The sequence below is a fragment of the Bacillus rossius genome, assembly GCF_032445375.1.
Source record: "Bacillus rossius redtenbacheri isolate Brsri chromosome 9 unlocalized genomic scaffold, Brsri_v3 Brsri_v3_scf9_2, whole genome shotgun sequence".
NCBI classification, from domain to species: domain Eukaryota; kingdom Metazoa; phylum Arthropoda; class Insecta; order Phasmatodea; family Bacillidae; genus Bacillus; species Bacillus rossius.
This window is the reverse complement of record NW_026962013.1, coordinates 1,424,285-1,445,019: the sequence shown is the minus strand read 5'-3', so window position 1 is coordinate 1,445,019 and position 20,735 is coordinate 1,424,285. Positions and strand designations below refer to the sequence as shown.

At 42.5% G+C, this 20,735-nt stretch overlaps 1 protein-coding gene across 1 annotated transcript in view; it reads left to right on the top strand.

Moving 5' to 3' along the window:
- Nucleotides 1–20,735, top strand: part of LOC134543218 (tachykinin-like peptides receptor 86C) — an 84,466-nt gene that overhangs the window by 33,785 nt on the left and 29,946 nt on the right. Inside the window, exon 2 of the mRNA XM_063388120.1 lies at nucleotides 13,353–13,566. Coding sequence (XP_063244190.1) covers nucleotides 13,353–13,566 — 214 coding nt within the window. The remainder of the gene's footprint in view (nucleotides 1–13,352; nucleotides 13,567–20,735) is intronic.

Below are 20,735 nucleotides of genomic sequence, written 5' to 3'. Positions count from 1 at the left end.
CAATGCTTGTACAGTGAAACATAATAAAAAAAGGGGGGTTGTCAGTAAAGTTGGTTTGCGGAAGATAATTTTAAGTGATAACGCCATAAGATCATCGATGAAAAATTCCATATTTATTAATTTTCAAATATTATTTACAGTTATTGAAAATTTAATTTAAATAATTTGTTTAAATATAATTACGAACAATTAGTTAAAAAGCCCGCCTTTACCTGTTTGATATTATAGAAGATTTTCACGCACGGTGGTTGGCCGGTTCTTGCACACTTGGCTCAGGCGGAACGTGACAATTTTTCGTGCGTACAGCCGGCGGTCATAGATTTATAAGACGTTATCACGTCAAAAATAAATGTAATAACACGGAAATACGAGTGAAAAACGAATCTTGAAAATATTGAACTTTTTGAATCGAGAAAAATGTTTGATTTCAGGAACAAGCCTCCTAGACAATAGTTAGTTAGTTTACAGGTATCACATATATGTCCCACATACACGGAGCTGTTAGAAACTGCAACGCAAGAATGGAGATGTGCGCGAAGCCCTGGTCTTGTGGTCTGTCGCCTGCCGAGGTCCTAGGCCCGCGAAGGAAGTCGTGAGGAGGGTGCACAGGAGCCTTAACCGAACATTGAACTCAAAATCTCGTGTGCTCGTATCGACAGCAATTCCCGGAACCTTTTTATTTTCCACTGCTTCTGGTATTTTCCTTCGTCTCGAAGCTGAGCGATTGGCTGGCGATATCTCCGGCCCGTTATTGGATGTTCGTGCGCAACAACCGAGTGGAGGGCCGGCGAGAACAGCGGGAACAGCTGCCGATAAGAGCAGAGTGTGGCTCGTGGGCGATTAGGCCTTCGCGCTCCGGAGCCGAGCTCGTACCCTCCACGAGCCGAGCTCGTACCTTCACGAGCCTAGCTCGTATCCTCACGAGCCTAGCTCGTATCCTCACGAGCCTAGCTCGTATCCTCACGAGCCTAGCTCGTATCCTCACGAGCCTAGCTCGTATACTCACGAGCCTAGCTCGTACCCTCACGAGCCGGGTCTCCCGACACGGCGGCCGAGGGCCTCGCCGCTCTATTCCTTCCAGAGTGGCCGAGGGTCCCGGGTTCTGATCCCGGCCGGGAGGGCAGTTCCCTGGGTCCAGGACTGGGTGTGCTTGTGGTTCCTTTCCCCTTCATCCCGCGGAAGGCAATGGGAACCACAGCGGGATCATCCTGCCTCACGGCTGTCCTCACCGTGGCGTAGCCAGTAATGGATAATGGATAATGGATAATACGACGTAGCCAGTAATGGATAATGGATAATGGATAATACGACTCATCACTATCAAACTGTAGTTAACTTGTAGCATTAGTTTGCAAAAATATTGTCTACTGCCAATATTTCATTTTCATTAGTGCGTTCTTGGTGCAAAGATTTGATTGACCGGATACTTTATCGTTTCATGACTAGTGTAAAAAATATATTTGTAAAATATATTAATTTTCCAGAAATAAAAAAAAACGATTGAAATAGCCAGTAAATTTATATCATCCACACGCAAATTTTATCAAACTGTGCTCCGCCTTTTGAATGCGATTGAAAAATAAATTGTCCTCCCACTTTATTTGTCTTCCTTTTTAATGTATATACCCAATAATAAGGAAGAAAGGTTTATTATTGGTCAATCCTTTAAGCATATGTTTAAACAAATTCATTTCTGGGGAAGTGTTCATGTTTCTAAATATATGAATTGTTTGGAGGCTGGGATTTTGATGTTTATGTATCTGCGAGGAAAGACATTTGACATTAACTAGCTCATGCATGCTTCAGATCCGCGCGAACATTTGTAGAAACATCAGGATGGTTTGAGAATATTTCTAAATGAGATTTTAGAATTAAATTTTGGAAGCTGTAAAATTCTACCGTTTTCCTACATAAGCAACCTAATTTTTGTTTGAAATTTAAAATAATTGGAGTGCATATCTAATTTAACTGAAAATGTAAATTCAATCTCAAGTGTAATATGCGAATTTTTTGTTTTGTTTTATGCTATTTCACAGGGAATAAACTGTTAAACTGACTGCATCATAAAATGCTAAAGATGCAATCTCACGCTTGTTTCTCAAGGCGGGGAGAATGCGCAGCGAGTTAGTTTGCTCGCGAGGCGATGCTGACGAGCTGACAAAACTGAGCCTGGTTCGCCGAGGACTGATGTTTGCGCGGTCCCCCATTTGACACTTCAACCTGGAGGAGGGGCAGAGAAGGGAAATGGATCGATTAAAAATCACAGGAACGAATAAACAATCCAATTACACAGTGACGTTGACCGAGAGAATGAACGAATGAATGAGTAAGTGAGTGAGTGAATGAATGAATGGCGGCTTCCACCCGACCGACAGATCTGTCACTGAAGAGGGGGGAGGGGGGTTTATGTGCTATCACTGGCGTAGCGGAGCTTAGTTGCTGGCCACACACAACAACATTATTTCCCTCTCTTTATTTTAATCTAGGTAGAGAATGAACTGGCCGGGAGTCAGCTGTGCTTAAACTGGAAAACGGCTCGCCCGGATCCCGTAGACCGAGACGTGGGTAGAAGTAGACGCGGCGAAGTAGATTATCCGGCGAGCAGCTCGGATATACCGGCTGGGCTTTAATTCTCCCACCCCCTTCTTTTTTTTCAAAAACAAATTCATCCCACACGATGAAAGAAATGAACTAAATAATACAATAGCTGAAAAAAAAAAAGTGGATACACTGTTTTCTGCTGGAAACTTGCACGGAATATAAATATGGAGAAATTCTTTTTTTTCCTCCATCCGGCTTAATTCCCGTCGACTTCTAAGCTAGGTTCCCCCTCCCCCCGTCCCACCCAGCGCACACACATGTGTCTCCTTCAGTTCAATCTTTTTAAGTGCGCTAACAGAGTGGGAAAAATATACCTGAAATGCTAGCGTAAGGTCTTTACTTAAAAAATATATATATTATGTGACTAGTATGTTCACGCACTGGGACAAGACTAACATTTTTTTAAAATATTGTAATTTTTTTGCTTGCAAGAAATTTTTGCAAATATTTTAAATTTTTTGCAATCTTGTCAAGTTTTAAAAATTTATTTATTTATTTGGATTCATTTCCCGTGATTAAGTTTGTTTTTCACACACCATTGTTAAATTTTTTTTCACGTGATCACGTCTTATAAATCGATGAACGCTGACTGCACGCACGAAAAAGCATCACTCATTGTCACGTTCCGCCTGAGCCGAGGCGTGCAAGAACCGGCCAACCACCGTGCGAGAAAATCTTCTATAATATAAAACAGGTTAAGGCGGGTTTTTTAAACTAATTGTTCGTGATTATATGTAAACAAAAAATTTAAATTAAATTTGCAAAAAAACTGTAAATAATATTTGAAAATTTAAAAAAAAAATGCAATTTTTATCAATGTTTTGTTATGACGTTATCACGTGAAATTATCGTCCGTAAACCGACTTTACAGACAACCCCCTTTTTTTTTTTTTTCATTTTCTAACCGACTCGTTACCAGCCCGGGCATTGACCCACTCGCAGCCCTTGGTCTCCCTCCAGAGGCTCGCACTCAGGGCACAGCTAGCTGAGCGGGCCCCAGAGGGCAGAGCCCCCTGGGTCGTCAGCACGAGGCACAGCCACCCCTCCCCCCCGGGTTACCCCTAGTTGCGCCGCTCTGCACCCCTGAACCTGCCCGCACCAACAAACACAACAAATTTACAGTTGGGTACACCGAAAAAAATTCTGGAACGCGACAATATCATCGAAGCACACTGGTTAAAATTTCCTGACAAAATTATTGTTAAGGGGCAAACATCCCTTGTACACATTACACACCGTGCAACGTCTGCCAATCCAGAGATGGTCGCTAGCAGGCGGGCCTTGCATTACGTTATTGACTTCATGCCTACTACCCACCCCCTTGTCGAGCACTGCACTGGGCATAACGCCTGTCATCTAGCGGAATGCCGCTCACATACATTACAGAAAGTAACCAGTTTCAAAAATATTTACTTTAATTTTGTGTAATTCCTTTAAATCATTAATAATTTCAGGATACATATATTATTTTAGAATTTATTCAAGGTTTATAATACAAAGTATGTACAATCACGAAACATAAATCTTCAGATATGCTTGTTACTATTTAATTTTGGATTATATAAATTGAGCAGGCCTAAGACATTCGGTACTGACACAATAAATTATGTAAATTGTACATTAAAAATAAACTAACCGTGAATTTGCTATACATATCCAACGGTATTATTCACAAAATTCTTTCCCATTTTGTGTTGTGTGATCCAGATTATTTTAAGTTAAGGAAAGAATGAGACAAAAGCATTTTATTAATTGTAGTCAGGCAAAATATTTGAATGTGCATATTTGAATTATTTTGCGAATAGCAGTTGACGTGAAAAATATATCTGGTGCAAAAAAATACACAAGAAAAAATTAATTTTCAATGTTTATTTCCCTGGAATAAGTTTAAAAACGGTTTATATGAAATAAAATAACCAATATGACTTTTGAAATACTCCATTGTAGCGCAAGGAAGATGCCTGAAGATTATAAAAGTCACTTAAATTAATTTTTTTCTTCTTTTTCACGGTTGCACGCGAGTAACTTTAAATTGAGGCTTGGCTCATCCTCCACATCTCGCATTGGAGAACCCGCGGGAACAGAGAGAGAGAGAGAGAGAGAGAGAGAGAGAGAGAGAAAGAGAAAGAGAGTTCAACAGGAAATAAACGCTCAGCTTCGTAGATGGAAGAAAAATAACTCTGCGAAATTTTTAGGAAGGCGTATCAAAGAAAACTGGTTGTAAATAAAGAGAAAGTAAACTCCAACTGGAGAAAGAAATGTAAATTCTTGGGAGGGCTTGAATTAACAACACGCTCGCACACAGACAGCACTACAACTACTGTAGTAGTGAGTAGCGCTGAGTTAAAGAATTGTTTTTATAGTTTCATCGGCTTGGTCATTGCAATAATATTGATTTATAAATTACAATTACATAAACACTTATACGTATAATTTTTTTATTCACCCGTTTTTTTTAAATACTACTAAGAGTGACATTTATAACTGTGATCGTGTAGCACGCCACGCCAACTAAAAACACACAAAAAAGTACAAGTTAACAAAAAAATAAGAAATTAAAATGTAATAAAAATGGGTTCCTGTACTTATGTACGCACGTTAGAAGATATAGCCTACTTACTTGGCGTAGTACAATAAACTAATTTTGCATGCAAATAAATAATATAAATAATTTAATAAAAGGACTTGAGTGATATAAATACTATTGATAAAGTATAAATTAATCAATTTTTTTTTATTAAATAAGCAGTATTAATATTAAAATAAACATGTGTTTAAAACTAATTATTTAATTTAGTAAAATAATCGAGATAAATAATTTTAATAATGAAAATCAATAAATATGCTGAATGTTTGTTAAAATTTATTAATTTTAATTATTTATTACATATTAATGTAATAATTCATAATGCAAATAAATTATACATACAGGAACATAACCTCACTTATATCAATACACTTGAAAATACACATTAAGAAGTTAGTGAAAACCCGTTTTTCAAACTAATATTCACAATAAATATTTTCAATTATATGGACCAGTATTCAATATCTCACACTAAACTATGTGTTTTAAAAGCAAATGTATAATTTATATTTTTATGTACCCTTTTTTTATTCATCTTGTCAATATCTGTTGTATATTGCGCGCGCATCATAACAATTCTCTCTCACCATCCTTCCAGAACGCTCCTAGAGAAGTGTAAGTTGAGAAGTGACAGCGGCCGGATCACTCCCCGCGTGCCAAGACGTTCACTTCCGGGTTCCTCGCAAGTGTGGAACATGGCGGACGTTGCTGTGAACAGGCGGGGTTTCGTTCCCCGGCCAGAGCACCATACCGCAGTAGCTCCGTCTGCACAGCTTCACTGATGATCCCGGAGTAGACGGGATGTTAGTCATCGGCTCTTTCATTGGGGCGATAGAATTGTATCCCCTTGGAAAGGGCACCTTTCATACTTTTGGTGGCGGTAGTGTAGCCGGGTAGAAACTGGAGACGTACCCTTTCCGTTTCTCAAAATGTTTCGGGTTTAATGCAAATATGTACTGGAAAAGTATCCCCTAAGAACCTTTCAGGATTTTCTGTACAATGACACAGCAGAAAATAAACTGGCTATGTACTATTTCCGATTTCTTAAGATGCATATATTTTTTTCTGCTTTAAAATAGTGAAAGTTATCCCCTTTAACCTAACCTTACCTAACCTTACCTAACCTAACCTTTCCGTAGGGATACCTTTCCAGTTCATATTTGCATTAAAACTAAAACATTTTGTGAAATCAGAAATGGTACCTTACCTGTTTAATTTTTGCCGTGTCATTGTGGGATACAATTCAGCACATTCATACATCCACACTTTCTCCGGAGCGCCAGCGCGGCTAGCGACGCGGGTAGAAAATGGCGTGACCTATGTTGCCGTACTCAAGTCTGTCTGCGCTCCGACTGGCTGGAACTGTCCCTTCAAGATGACGTAACACACATACTGCGTATGGCTCCGACATTGTCGTACTTTAGCCGATTAGCTCACGTAAACAATCGTTAAAGGTGGTACGCAACAGATTAACACATTTATCTGAAAAAAAAATTGAATGCTCAAGGTTCTCAAGGAAGAGATAAGAAGTTTCATAACCTCTACAATGTATCAGATGTTTCCGCCATGTCACTTATTTTTGGCCGTTATATTGGCCAACGACCGCATAGCTCTAATACCGGGAACTCTCCGTAGTGTTTCTGTACCCACGAGACAATCGCAACTTACACTGCCATGTGTGAATTCACAAAACATCTAGTTAACTCAGTCATGCCGATTTTAAACACTACCTGTGTACAAAGCGGGCTATTTGAGTTGAAGCGTTAGGATCGCCGCTTCTTTCAAGCACCGCGCGTCTGCGCGGGCGGCGGCTCGTCGTCCCCTCCTTCCTTCCCCCTCCTCGTGTCTGCCTGCTAGCTTCTCCCCTCTCCTCCTTCCTTCCCCCTCCTCGTGTCTGCCTGCTAGCTTCTCCCCTCTCCTCCTTCCTTCCCCCTCCTCGTGTCTGCCTGCTAGCTTCTCCCCTCTCCTCCTTCCTTCCCCCTCCTAGTGTCTGCCTGCTAGCTTCTCCCCTCTCCTCCTTCCTTCCCCCTCCTAGTGTCTGCCTGCTAGCTTCTCCCCTCTCCTCCTTCCTTCCCCCTCCTAGTGTCTGCCTGCTAGCTTCTCCCCTCTCCTCCTTCCTTCCCCCTCCTAGTGTCTGCCTGCTAGCTTCTCCCCTCTCCTCCTTCCTTCCCCCTCCTAGTGTCTGCCTGCTAGCTTCTCCCCTCTCCTCCTCCGTTCGGCGCGGCACATATGTTATAAAAGCAGACATTTTCAATTTATTCGGTCTTGTTCTCCTTGTTCTTCTTGTTGTCTGATCTCGTTTAGTCTCTTGTGAGAGCTCGAGTAATTGTTAGCCAGCATGTAGTCAGTCAGTTAGACTTTAACCTTGTACGACGTGCGCGATCTCGGGGGAAAGAAAATGTACATAAGTTGGAGTAAGGCGGTGGCCGTTGCCATAATGTAAACGTTATTGAATTTTGTGTGTTTTGTCTAAATTCCTTTTCGATCGCCACCTGAAAAATTTCTTTTGGTTTCATGTAACTTGATTTAATTTAACTTCATTGGCTTGTAACTGTTCTCCCCTGAGTCGTCGACGTACGTAAAACGTATCGTAAATTTTCATTTTAAGATAATGTAACTTATTTTTGTAACGCACGTAATGCGCATAAGGCAGTGGGTTTTCCCTGTATTTTGGCAATCTTGTAATTTGGCAGTTTCAATGCGTCTACCTTGTGACGCCCTCTTTCGAGGCCCCTTAATTGGACCGCGCATGTTTTGTACCACGATGCGCCAGCGTAAAATCTAACCTTTTGTAGCCTTGATAATGGCTCTTTCACCTTTGCTGTGTGTGTTAAACTCTTGTTACGTAATGATCACCTTGTTATTAATTTTTGTTAAGTTTTATTAAAACTTTATTGTTGTTTAAAAATTGATGTTGTGTTACAAATACCCGTTCGAAATCATTGCCATGCTATGGCGTTCCACCCCGTCCTAATGCGTATAGGCATTACAGAGTAGGTACCCGCTGATATTGGCTGTGTTTGAAACGTAAATAAAACTATTTCTCAGCCTGCAGACAGTTCTATAGCAATACCAGGGGGATAACACTTGACTGGTTCTTGAACTGTTTTAAATAAAATAACCCCAGATATGATTTATATTAAATACATTTGGATTAACATTTTTTATAATAGAACGTAATAATCGCACGATTTAACAAACATCTGTGTAACACTTAACGGTTAACTAATACTAGGTGCAGTTCATAAATATGAAAAAGTTATTTATTTGGGGGGGGGGGGGATCTGCAACATTTATCAAAAAAATATATATGAGTTTAATGAAAAAAAATTCATGTACTTCGCAATAATAAAAGAAACGACATAATGGCAAACCTGAATGCTTAGCGTGTTTCAGAACTTGAAATATTTAACATGGCAATTTCCTGAGAACACTTTTAAATAGAGGGCTTACGAGAAGACTGGGATGTCAGTTCTAAAAAAAAAATGTTTCAAAAAAAGCTAACACTTACTGCAAATTGGAAGCAACCTTACACAAAAGACTAAACAAGTTCATAATTACCCTACTCCCTTTCTCTCTTCCTTCCCTTGCTTCTCTGTACACGTACACGAAACATTTAAACAGCTTGTTGAAACTTTATTGAGGTAAAATTAAAATACCTTTGAAAAAATGAACACCCGTGTAACTCTTTATGGACGAGTACATGCCTTCACAGGGGAAAAGAAAGCGAGCTATTGTTAAAAAAAGGAAGGGTTGTCTGTACGGACGATAATTTTACATGATAACGTCATAAGAAAACATTGATGACAAATTACAAAATTTTTAATTTTCAAATATTATTTACAGTTTTTGCAAATTTAATTTAAATAATTTGCTTAAATATAATCACGAACAATTAGTTTTAAAAATAAACTGAAATAAAATCAATGTCAATAAATTGTTAACTTGAAATGACGAAATTGGACAAATAAATCAAATTTTTTTAATTGCTGCTTTAAAAAAGGCCCGCCTTAACCTGTTGGATTTTATAGAAGATTTTCTCGCACGGTGGTTGGCTGGTTCTTGCACGCTCGTCTCAGGCGGAACGTGACAATGAGTAATGCTTTTTCGTGCGTGCAGCCGGCGTTCAACGATTCATAAGACGTTATCACGTCAAAAAAAGAAAGGTAGGAAACCCCAAAAATTAAAAACAAAGAAATATGGATATCACGCATATGATAAATAGTAAAAATATCAATAACACGCAGATATGCGTAACTTATATTTGCAAAAATTAAAATTAATTTAAAATGATAGAACTGGACCATGTAAGGCTCCGAGAAAGCTTTTTCTCTTTCAAAAAGAAACACGCCCTTGTTGAATTTTATTTGACGAAGTACAAAACTCACGAACTACAACAAACACAACATTTTTGCGGAGAATCGTCATTTCTGTGTATCAGACATGTAATTTTTTGTGATCAGTGCTGGAGTAGTAAACTGTTTCTTCACTAGGAGGCAGCAGTGTGCTGTGTGTTCAGCCTGTGCTAGCTCGACCAACCTTCCCGCATGTAAGCTTCTCTTGAGGGCTAAGTTAAAGCTAGACTTCGTGTGTCTTATTCACCAGGAACTACGTATACCATAGAGCATAGATGAAGAAATGCATATGCGATTACCTGGTTTCATAAATGTAAGCTATAATTCTGTAGTTATAAGTCACCCTTGTTTAAGATTTGAGGCATACTTGGGTGTGTTTTGGTGCTGGTGATTCAAAACTTGTGAAAGTTCCAGTGACCCAGTTAAGCTCTTGAAGTAAGCCAGTCGCCAAGAAAGCATGCGAGCCTCGCAGGTTGCCTATACATCGCGCATGGCAAACCCATGTGAACCAGCGCCTTGCAGTACTAGCCGTCCGCCAGATTTGATCTTTTAAATATTTATCCTGGGCTGTTATAAACTTTAAACAAATTCAGTTAAAATAAAACCATAAAAAACTGTTTTGATGTAATGTCAGGCCGAAATTTTGGACTGGACAGATACTTAGTGATTTGTGAACATACATTAAGTGTGCTGATTTAATTAGTGATGCAAATATTAGTAGTAAATAAAACGGAATATATAATTTAATTGGGCTATTCTTACGAACCCGTTCACCCCACTCGTAGCAATATCTATTAATCTGTCCTACTCTCTGAATTGGTTTTACAAATGTTTGACATATTTTCGTTTGACCCCCAAAAAGTTTTTTTCCCCCTGTGTAAACTGTAACTGATACGTTGTAATGAATATAGGTGCCACTTCCCACATGAAATGAAAAAAAAAAAGATTCGAATGAAATTGAATCACAGAGAGCAAATACTAATAATTACTTCGAGAGTTGCGGTTGGATCTTGATGCAGGGGAGATAAATAACTCGCTGAAAGAGATTCATGGTGACTCGCATTCATGCACGCACACACGCACACAATCACACACACTTATTCATATTTTTAAGGACTTTTGGGCTTGACGTTCTTCCAGTTTTTCGAATTTAAAGGAACTAAATGTTTTGGTTTTCCGGGATGAATTATTTTTTTAACATAAAATACTGTTCACAATTTTTTTATTTGTAAAATACTATATGGTAACAAAAATTACCTCAATCACATCATTACTTTCTTATGAACTCCTACTTGCTTAACTAAACTGGTTTAACAATTTGAGATATACGCAAAAAACCTTATAGCTAATACTGATTGAAAAAATAATTGAACATACAGCAAAATTATCTGCGTGTATTCATTTTTCCACAAATTTCGCGGTGACGTAAAAATACTATTGCAAGAGAGCAAAAAAATTCTTTGATTAAGAATGAATTTTATGGACATTATAAAGGTATATTTTTGTCAACACACGATATTGAAAGTTAATGAACTCGCACAAATTCCACGTAAGTAGGGTTTAACATCTCGTTGGCAGCGAGGGATTTATAGACCAAGCTTGGGCCGGGGGTGGGGGCGGAGGGGAGTGGAGCACCCGGAGAAAACCCACCACTCACGGCAACGGTACATCGCGTCTACCCGCCTGCTGACAACCTGGGCGTAGAACCCAGGTCGACTTGATGGGGGAGAGTGGTCTGAACAATCCACCATCGTGCCCACTTCACCGCAATGTTGTGAACAAAGAGAGTCATGGGAATTAAATACAATCGCGCTAATCCTTCGGAAAAAATAACCGCCCGAAACAACACAAACAATACCGTGACCCGCGACGTATTGCAGTTGTTTGCTGTTCCAATTGCCGCGGTCCACCAACACTTTGTTGTTAATCGCCGGGACCAGCTGGGATGTGATGTTCTGTAGTTTAATTAAACCCGTTCGCTTCCGAGAGATTCGCGGTGAACCCTTCGCAGGTGTGAGCGTTTCAGGTGCGTATGGTTACTGATCTCCTCCCCCAAACACACACACGAAACCAATCCTTCATTTCACGAAGTAGCAGGCGCACGCGCTCGTTCATTGGCCGATAGCAATCCGTTACGAGCTTCGTCGGCATGCCTTTGAAATGTCACACGTGATCGATAAGGTGACACACGCCTGTCAGTTCGAAACACATTCCACACAGCCCCTGGCACTCTGACCACACCACGCGGCTCGAAAAGCACGGAATTTACTTGTATTTACGAAACAAAATTTGCGTTTATGTCTAGATACGAGTACATTATCAGTCGACTTGATAGGTTATGTTTGCATATATTTGTATTTTCCAAGATATTATTGTTAACTGCACTGCTTAAATTTGCACACATTCCTTAATTATTGTGTGGAATTCAGTATAATACATAGAGACCGGAAAAATTCGCGGATTTATTTCATGATAGGCTGAAATTCAAACATGTGTACAATTCTGCTGGTTCTGCTATTGGCTCGCAGTTTAACTGGAGATCTCTGGGCCAATGAGAGACTATCGACCAAAGAAGTGTCGAATCACAAGCTACCCAGTGGAGACGCCACACAATTTAGTACCCAATGAACATGCGTGTTTACTTGAGAAGTGCAGAGGATAATGGAGGCTATCCTAGAGGTCACTGAATCCGCGAATTTTTCCGGTCCCTAATAATACATTACTGGGAAATTTTTCTTTGAGATACAGTAATTCGCACTCGTAAATAAATGGGGAAAATTGTTACAAACTCGTTCTCACAGCATTTCCCCGTGACAATTCAAACACAAGCGGCAGAGGGAAGCTAGCCAGTGAACACACATCTGCCTACTGCACAGATGACTGGGTAGTCCATTCAGCAAGTCCACTAACCGAAGGATATTTCTTGTCGCGCTTGGAAAATTCTGCCATTAACAAATAGATCGCATCGAATGCATGAACACGAAAAAAAATTTTTTTTTATATTCATTAAAAATATACATCTGTAATCCAGACATTATTTGCAACATCAAAATAATATCGTTGTATAACATACACAATATTTTACTGTCACTAATAATAAGGTACTGGAAATAAATTTGCCTTAAAATTTTACCCCCATTGCACCCAAAATAAGTTTCACATCAAAATTAATTAGTCTAAATATATTCGAGTAGCTAGTATTAAATATATTGGATGTACTTGTAAGCATCATCCTAGTATAGTGTAAAGTGTAAATGTGTGGGTTTTTCGATGTTCCTGAAGTGAAACCGTGAACATAATTTCCCAAATGGCAACAATCTAAATGTCTGTCCACACGCAAACCACACTTCCACAATAATGAAAATGTAAATTTAATCTCAAGTTTAATATGCGATTTTTATTTGTTTTATGCTTTTTCATACGGAATAAACTGTTAAACTGAGTGCATCATAAAATGCGCAATGATGCAGTCAGGTGAAATCTCGCGCTTGTTTCTCAAGGCGGGAAGAATGCGCAGAGAGTCAGCTCGCTCACGCGGTGATTCCGACGAGCTGACAAACTGAGCCTGGTTCACCTAGGAGCGATGTTTGCACGGCATCTCACCGCGCAGGTCGGCCTCCCAGTTCCCGCCCTCAGAGTCAACACTCGAAGCCACCAGAACAGTGGCGTCCTAGCTACGCCACTGCATGGCGGTGCTCTCGGAGCCTGTGGAACCTTCCAGAGAGACAGGAGGAGGCCCACTAATGGGGGGTTCGTGTAGTGGTAGTGGTAGCGGTCACCAGCTCGAGGGCGGGGACTGTGTGTTGCAGCGCACCGGCGCATGCGCACCGTCACCAACTACTTCCTGGTGAACCTGAGCGCAGCCGACCTGCTCATGTCGCTGCTCAACTGCGCCTTCAACTTCGTGTTCATGATCAGCTCGGACTGGCAGTTCGGCGCCGCCTACTGCACCGTCAACAACTTCGTGTCGTACGCCACTGTGGCCGCCAGCGCCTTCACGCTGGTCGCCATCTCCGTGGACAGGTGAGTCGCCATCTCCGCGGACAGGTGAGTCGCCATCTTGCAGTGCATAGCGATGAAATACTGTGCACACGTGGTGAAATAATACAAATTGGCAGAATCCAAGGTGGCGGCATCTGAGGTGGGGACGAAGACAAAGTCATCCAACTAGTGTACTTGAGAGGAAGTGTCACAGAGAGCGAGAGAGAGAGTATGCTTATATGGAGCATAGCTGTGTCAGCGACCGAGTGAGTGAGTGAGTGAGTGAGTGAGTGGTTATAGAATACTGGCTGAGCGAGTGCTGAGTGCGCTGACGACGGACCGCAGCTATTAGAGTGGCGGTAAGGGTTGGAAACTATATTCAGTTGTTTACCTGAATTGAGCTAACGAAATTTTGAATTACTTTTATTTTAGTTTGTATATAATTATATGAAATTATTCATAGCTATAATTAGGTGTGATTATTTTAGCTTGTTTGCTTAATAAATCCAATTAAATAAAACAAATTTATTTAATAAAATACTTATATTCTTTGCGAAACTAGTGGCATCCAACAAGAAATACATTTGTAGCAAATAATTAGAATAAATGCTTACCGTGTTTTCTAAATAGACAAAGAACTCGAGTAACACCTTGTGTTGTTGTTGAGCTAGCAGTGTAGTGTAGGCCACGTGTCTGGGGGCGTGACCCGCGCATCACGTGACGCCACGAGGTTGTCTGCTCCGGCCGCCAGGGGAGCTGCTGTCGCCTGGACGCGGGCCGCTCTCGCTTCTCGCGGAGACACACTTCGTTATCTTCCTCTCTCTCTCTCTCCCTCTCCCTCTCCCTCTCTCTCACGCCGAGCAGAGTAACGCTCCGCTGTACCGTTCCAATAATCGCGCTAATAACTCCTCCCCCCCCCCCCTCCTTTTCATCGAGTTTTTTGTTTCCATGACTTCGACGAATTCGCAAAGGAAAAAAACCGATACACTGCCCTTTGCTTTCAGTTGTTATTATTTTTTTTTTCATATTGAACATTAGTCCTCACTACCAGCCCTCGTGGAAAACAACCAGTTGGCAGGACTGCCGGGCTGTACCGGGGACAGTTGGCAGGACTGCCGTGTTGTACCGGGGACAGTTGGCAGGACTGCCGTGTTGTACCGGGGACAGTTGGCAGGACTGCCGTGTTGTACCGGGGACAGTTGGCAGGACTGCCGTGTTGTACCGGGGACAGTTGGCAGGACTGCCGTGTTGTACCGGGGACAGTTGGCAGGACTGCCGGGCTGTACCGGGGACAGTTGGCAGGACTGCCGTGTTGTACCGGGGACAGTTGGCAGGACTGCCGTGTTGTACCGGGGACAGTTGGCAGGACTGCCGTGTTGTACCGGGGACAGTTGGCAGGACTGCCGTGTTGTACCGGGGACAGTTGGCAGGACTGCCGTGTTGTACCGGGGACAGTTGGCAGGACTGCCGTGTTGTACCGGGGACAGTTGGCAGGACTGCCGTGTTGTACCGGGGACAGTTGGCAGGACTGCCGTGCTGTACCGGGGACAGTTGGCAGGACTGCCGTGTTGTACCGGGGACAGTTGGCAGGACTGCCGTGTTGTACCGGGGACAGTTGGCAGGACTGCCGTGCTGTACCGGGGACAGTTGGCAGGACTGCCGTGTTGTACCGGGGACAGTTGGCAGGACTGCCGTGTTGTACCGGGGACAGTTGGCAGGACTGCCGTGTTGTACCGGGGACAGTTGGCAGGACTGCCGTGTTGTACCGGGGACAGTTGGCAGGACTGCCGTGCTGTACCGGGGACAGTTGAACCTCACTGGAACTGAAGCGCTTCTTTCGTAACTTTCTACTTGCGAAATGTTTCTTGTGGTTTCCTTGGACGAAGCTTTAGAGATTGAATTCAACTCATCATTTGATTAGTGACGAATGGTTAGGAATCAGTCATTGTTTTGATGCACAACAGACTTTCACAATATCGCACCGAGACCATTGAACGTAAACAATTTTAGGTTGTGTAAAATAAAAATAAAAATTCAACTTAAAAAAACTGCAAAGAAAATGTTATTTTTGACCGTTTTGTATTACTAGTGTGAAGTGTGTGCCGTGCCACATGTCTCGTCAGTGCGCAGTGCAAGTGGTGCCCACTCCCCGCATGACAGTCGCAAAGTAACACGTGCAGGGAAGCTGAGACCATCGGTACTACTCGTGAGCACTGTCAAACAGGTTACAACGAGTCACATACACGAACATCGAAGAGTCCGCGTTGCAGCGGTACTCCAATCAGGTGTCGAGATATTTTCTAAAATAGAATCTCACGACTGCGAGGTTGTTTCGAGCGTTATGAGCGCCGCTGCTGCCCTCTGTGTTCCCGCCAGAAACTTGATCAGCCGGAACACGGTTCATAGATCCCGGTTCTCGATGGACTTCAGTGTTGATGCTAGTGCAGCGTGTGGGGAAGCCTTCTTTTCACAGACGAGAGAACCAAACGCCCGATCGTACATCTTCGGTTTTTTTTTGTTCATTGTAAAAGGTTAGGTTAGCTACATTATAAATACTTTAAAACATTGTGGACGGTTGATTTGGTTAGGATAGCTACATCAAAGATACTGTGAAATCATGTAAACGGTTTCCTAGCCCTGGATAGCTACATATTAAAAAAGTTATTTGCTAAGCAACCATAAAATGATTTTACAGTATTTTTAATGCAGCTATACTTACCTAATATAACCAACCATCCACAATGTTTTAAAGTATTTATAATGTAGCTAACCTATCCTAATCGAACGCAAAATTTAATGTCACACCGGGTTTATACAATGAGATAGAACCGGGGGGGGGGGGGGGGAATCGAGCACGAACTTGGGGGAACTTCGGGTGTGGCTCTCTCGTCTGTGAGATGAAGGCTTCCCGTTGTGTGCGAGTGTGAACGTGGAATTGACTTATCCGCAGCTACAAGCACTTGTCACAGCTCGACGTGGCCACGGAAGTGCGAGCGAAACAAACGCAGTTGCACTTCCATCCTGGTCGTTACACTTCCCGCAACGCCCCGATGACAGGCTGTACAGGAACCTCACTGCAGAGTCGTTGTTCCAGAGCGCGGTCAGGGGTGCTGGTATCAGAGGGAGAGCCTGAGATGTACATCAAGTTCTGTCCCTGCCCGAACACGCCCAGGAATATACACCTTCGACCAACCTCGGGTTTATTTACATATATATTTATATTTCTCTGTTTAGTTTAATGTAGCTATGCTAACCTAACTAACAGTCCATAGTGTTTTAATGTAGCTAACCTAACCGATCACTTTTAATATTTTAATTCATTTTTCCCTGCGCAAAAATAAAACAAATCCCGAGGTTGGCCGAAGGTGAATGTTCGGGCGTGTTCGGGCAGGGACAGAGCTTGATGTGCATCTCAGGCTGCTCGTATCGGAGCCTCGGGGTCGCGTGGACAGGAGGAGGTCGTCTCGTCGCTCGCTCCTGGAGACTGTCACTCTCCCCCGCCTGCTCGCCTACTCGCCCGGCGAGCGAGCGAGTGCTGGCGGAGGACAGCGAGCCAACAGCAGGCCCTCGCGGCAAGGGGAGGGGGTCCCTCGGCAAGGGGGTGGAGGGGGCAGGACGGACAGCTCGGCGGGGCTGACGAGCAGAGCCGCTCGCCGCAGACGCGTCACTCACACGAGTCTCTCTCATCCCCCCCCCCCCCCCGCGTCTCTGGCCCGCGAGTGAACACGAACAAGAGGTATTAAATATTCATATCACCGCAGACTTCATCCTGTAGTCTGACCACGTTTCCTCCGACCATCTGATAGCAAACCCTGCATCGTGCGAGCCTGACATTTAAATTAAATATACGGTGTAAACTTACTTTAATTTCATACAGGTTTTTCGTTCCCTCTTTTCCGTCCCAAGGAAACATTTAAAAAATAAAATTGTTACGTTTCAAAAGAATCAAAGAACAAAATTTCAATTTTTCGCAGATACATATTTAATGGGTAACTTAATTTTCTTGTGTCTTAATTTTTCGTAACAAAAAAACTACTATATGTATCAATTGTAACTATGATTAAAATTAATTTGCCAAATTAAAAATAATGTTAATACTTATGTGGGAAGAACTGGGTTCGTAAGGGATAGCCCAATTAGGTTTTATTACAGTTTTTATAATTATTTATATTTACATTAAGAATTGTACTTATAAATGTCTTATCACCAATCAATTACATTAAAAATTGTTTATTCGCAAGTCGCTCAATGTTTGTCAAGTTCGCAGTTCGCACTCCTCACTGGAGCCAGGCTCGACAGTGGTTCGCCCCTCACCCCGCGCCTGTCCACACACAGTCTCAGCGCCACTCAGTCGCACTCTCTCGATCCAGTCACTCCGCGTCGCGCCACTCTCGAGGGGGTCTCTCACCCTCTTCGCCGATGTCGCACTTCCCTTCACTCGCGGAACTCTTCGAACTCCCGGAACTCGCCTGAGACTCGCTCGGAACTCTCGCGGCCCTCTCACGGAGACCTGCGTCGCTGCTTAAGTACCTGCGGTGCCCTTGTCGAACCAACGAGAGCGGCTGTGACCCGGGTTGACCCGACGCCAGAAACGTCCAGAAAGGCGGCGCCCATTCACGCCACTCCGTGCGGCGGTCCGCGGAATTCTCAAGGCCGCTCAGCATTAGATAACAGCGTCGAGGAAGGAAGATGCGCGGGGAGCAGAATGGGAAAAGGGGGGGGGGGGGGTAGCGATGACCCTTGTGATCCGGCCAGGCGCGCGTGGCATGGCTGACGTCAGTGGACGGCGCGTGACGTCAGTGGCCGTGCGGGGCTGCCAGCCAGCTCCGAACCTGGCACTGCAGTCTGGTCTCTCGCGCTCGTAACAATAATATTAGTTTTAGAGAAGTAGCTATCAGCTTGGCCATAACCATTTCCGTGTGATGCGCAGCATACAGCCCCCACGTATCTAGTTTTGAGATCTGCGTACAGACATAGAATCCAGGTAATTAAGGTGGACCAGAAAGCCCACATTTAAGGCGTAACCATGCGGTTCACTTACTCTCGAGGATGAAATGATCTTTCCATGGCGTGGTTCAGACACATTGGCATCTCGCCCCATCAGCAACAACCAATCAGCAGCCGGCGAGGCTATAGTGGGTGTGCGCTGAAATGATGATGAATAGTTTGTTAAGCCCCTGGGAAATGTAAGAGCAGTTACCCATACAAAACTGAATAAGGTACATGAATAATATAGTATCTAAAAAAAAAAAAAAACGCAAAGCCACCTTTTTTTCTCGATCAATCCATAAAAAAACATTATATCTCCTATATTTTATCTGTAGAAGTTTATTTCCTTCTCCATCTCTCTCTCTCTCTGCAAAAATCGCGTCTTCATTGCGAATCGTGTGGGTTGAGTTTGGACAAAAGAAAACTTTTGTTTGGGATTTTTTTTTTACTGGTACTCTATTAGTCAAAAAGTTTTCTATTCAGAGGAAAGTTATCTTTATATTTGAAACTTTGTTCGTAATCATCTCTGCAAGTTGGCAAGCCGCGGAGAAAGAGAGCCGCACGAAACCAGAAACTGCCCCACGGCAAGGAGGCCCCTCCCTTCTCCAGGACTGCCAACCTGCGACACGCCCGAACCCTGGTCTTCGTGCAACTTCGGGATTTCCCGAACTCCACACGAGACTATCCTTCACGTTCGCCCACGCCTGCTCTTCAAATATTGTACTTTCTAGTTTCAACGCAGGGGGATTGTTTGATGATTCGTCACTATTTCGTTAAATTACACATTAAGTCAGGAAACAAATGAACACTAAATAACTTTAATAGAATGACAGAACAGTTAAAATACCAAAAGTTTAGCAACGTATGTGACGTTTTAAATTTGAATTTTTACCCCAATGTCAGGCAAAAAAATGTATAAAAATTTTAAACACCAGTAAGTTAGATGAGCACGAAACGATTGCTATTATTTTTTATCAGATAATTTTCCTTAGAAAACGTCACAGTCTTTAAAATTCTACGAGGTTCGCATTGATCCATCGGCCTGTGACTTGGAGTTCGAAATTAAAAACTATATTACGAAATGTTTTAGCGTTTCGAAACGATGCTCTCTAGAATAGCATTGTTTAGGAGAAATATCAGTTTGCTGTATGTGAGCAGAGGAATTCGGCGTCTCGAAATTTTTTTTAAAGAATTCAAAATTGGAGTTCCATGAAAGCGCAAGTCAATCAAAGCTACGAGTATTTTCTTTCTGAATCCCACTTGCTGTAGTCTGGCTCCTGTGCGCGCCTCCAAGAGGTGTCAGTTACCGGTAACAAGGACACGGACGAGTCGACAATGGTAACCTCGTCGTCGAAGCCAATTGGCCAGATGTTTCGAGAACTGTGCTGATGGCGCAGGGAAAAAAATATCCAATGCAGCACTCTGTAAGGCCCTTTCTGGGCTCGCGCGAGCTGTTGTCGGCTGTGCAGAGCAGTTGTGCCAACCGGAGCTACTCTGTTTGATCACGCGTGATGGATCCGGCACGCCTGCAATGTGACTAAGTGCAAACAGCGTAGAAGAGGGACAGGCCTGCTGATCCTGTGAAAGGGGCGATCACACGGGTGGAGTACGTGATAACATCACACGCCTAGTTGCTATCCTCAGCAGCGCTACATTCGTGGATGGCGCGCACAGAACTGTAATATGTTCTACAGTTCACGCCATTTGTTTATGTACTAAAAAAATTTTTTGGCAACTAGTTCCCAAAAAAGTTATTTCAAAGTATAGAAACATTGTTACTGTAATTGTTAACAGCGTAACTGAACAAATGAAAGACAATCCATGTTTTTTAACCAGTTTGTTAGCCACAAATTCTACGGAAACGAAACGTTAGAATATATCAGAAAAAACGTAAAACATGAAGCATAAAGTGTAAACTAGATTACATATAAAGTTATTACTGTATGAATTTTGTTTTATATTTTCATTCAATAACGTTCATCGAAAATACAGTTAAAAATTTTCAAAGAGTAATAAACTGAAAACATGTACAGGAGTTTGTTTAAAAAAATAGGAGAATGGTAATCAGAGTTGACAGGCATACAAGACAAGCAGCGATACAAACGATTGAAGACATATGAAGCTATTTATTTTTTCCCCTGATGTTTCATTCACTCTTTGACGCAACTGTCGGACGCACTCTGGCCGATGTCTGATGTCTGGCCGGCGGGAAGCATCACCTC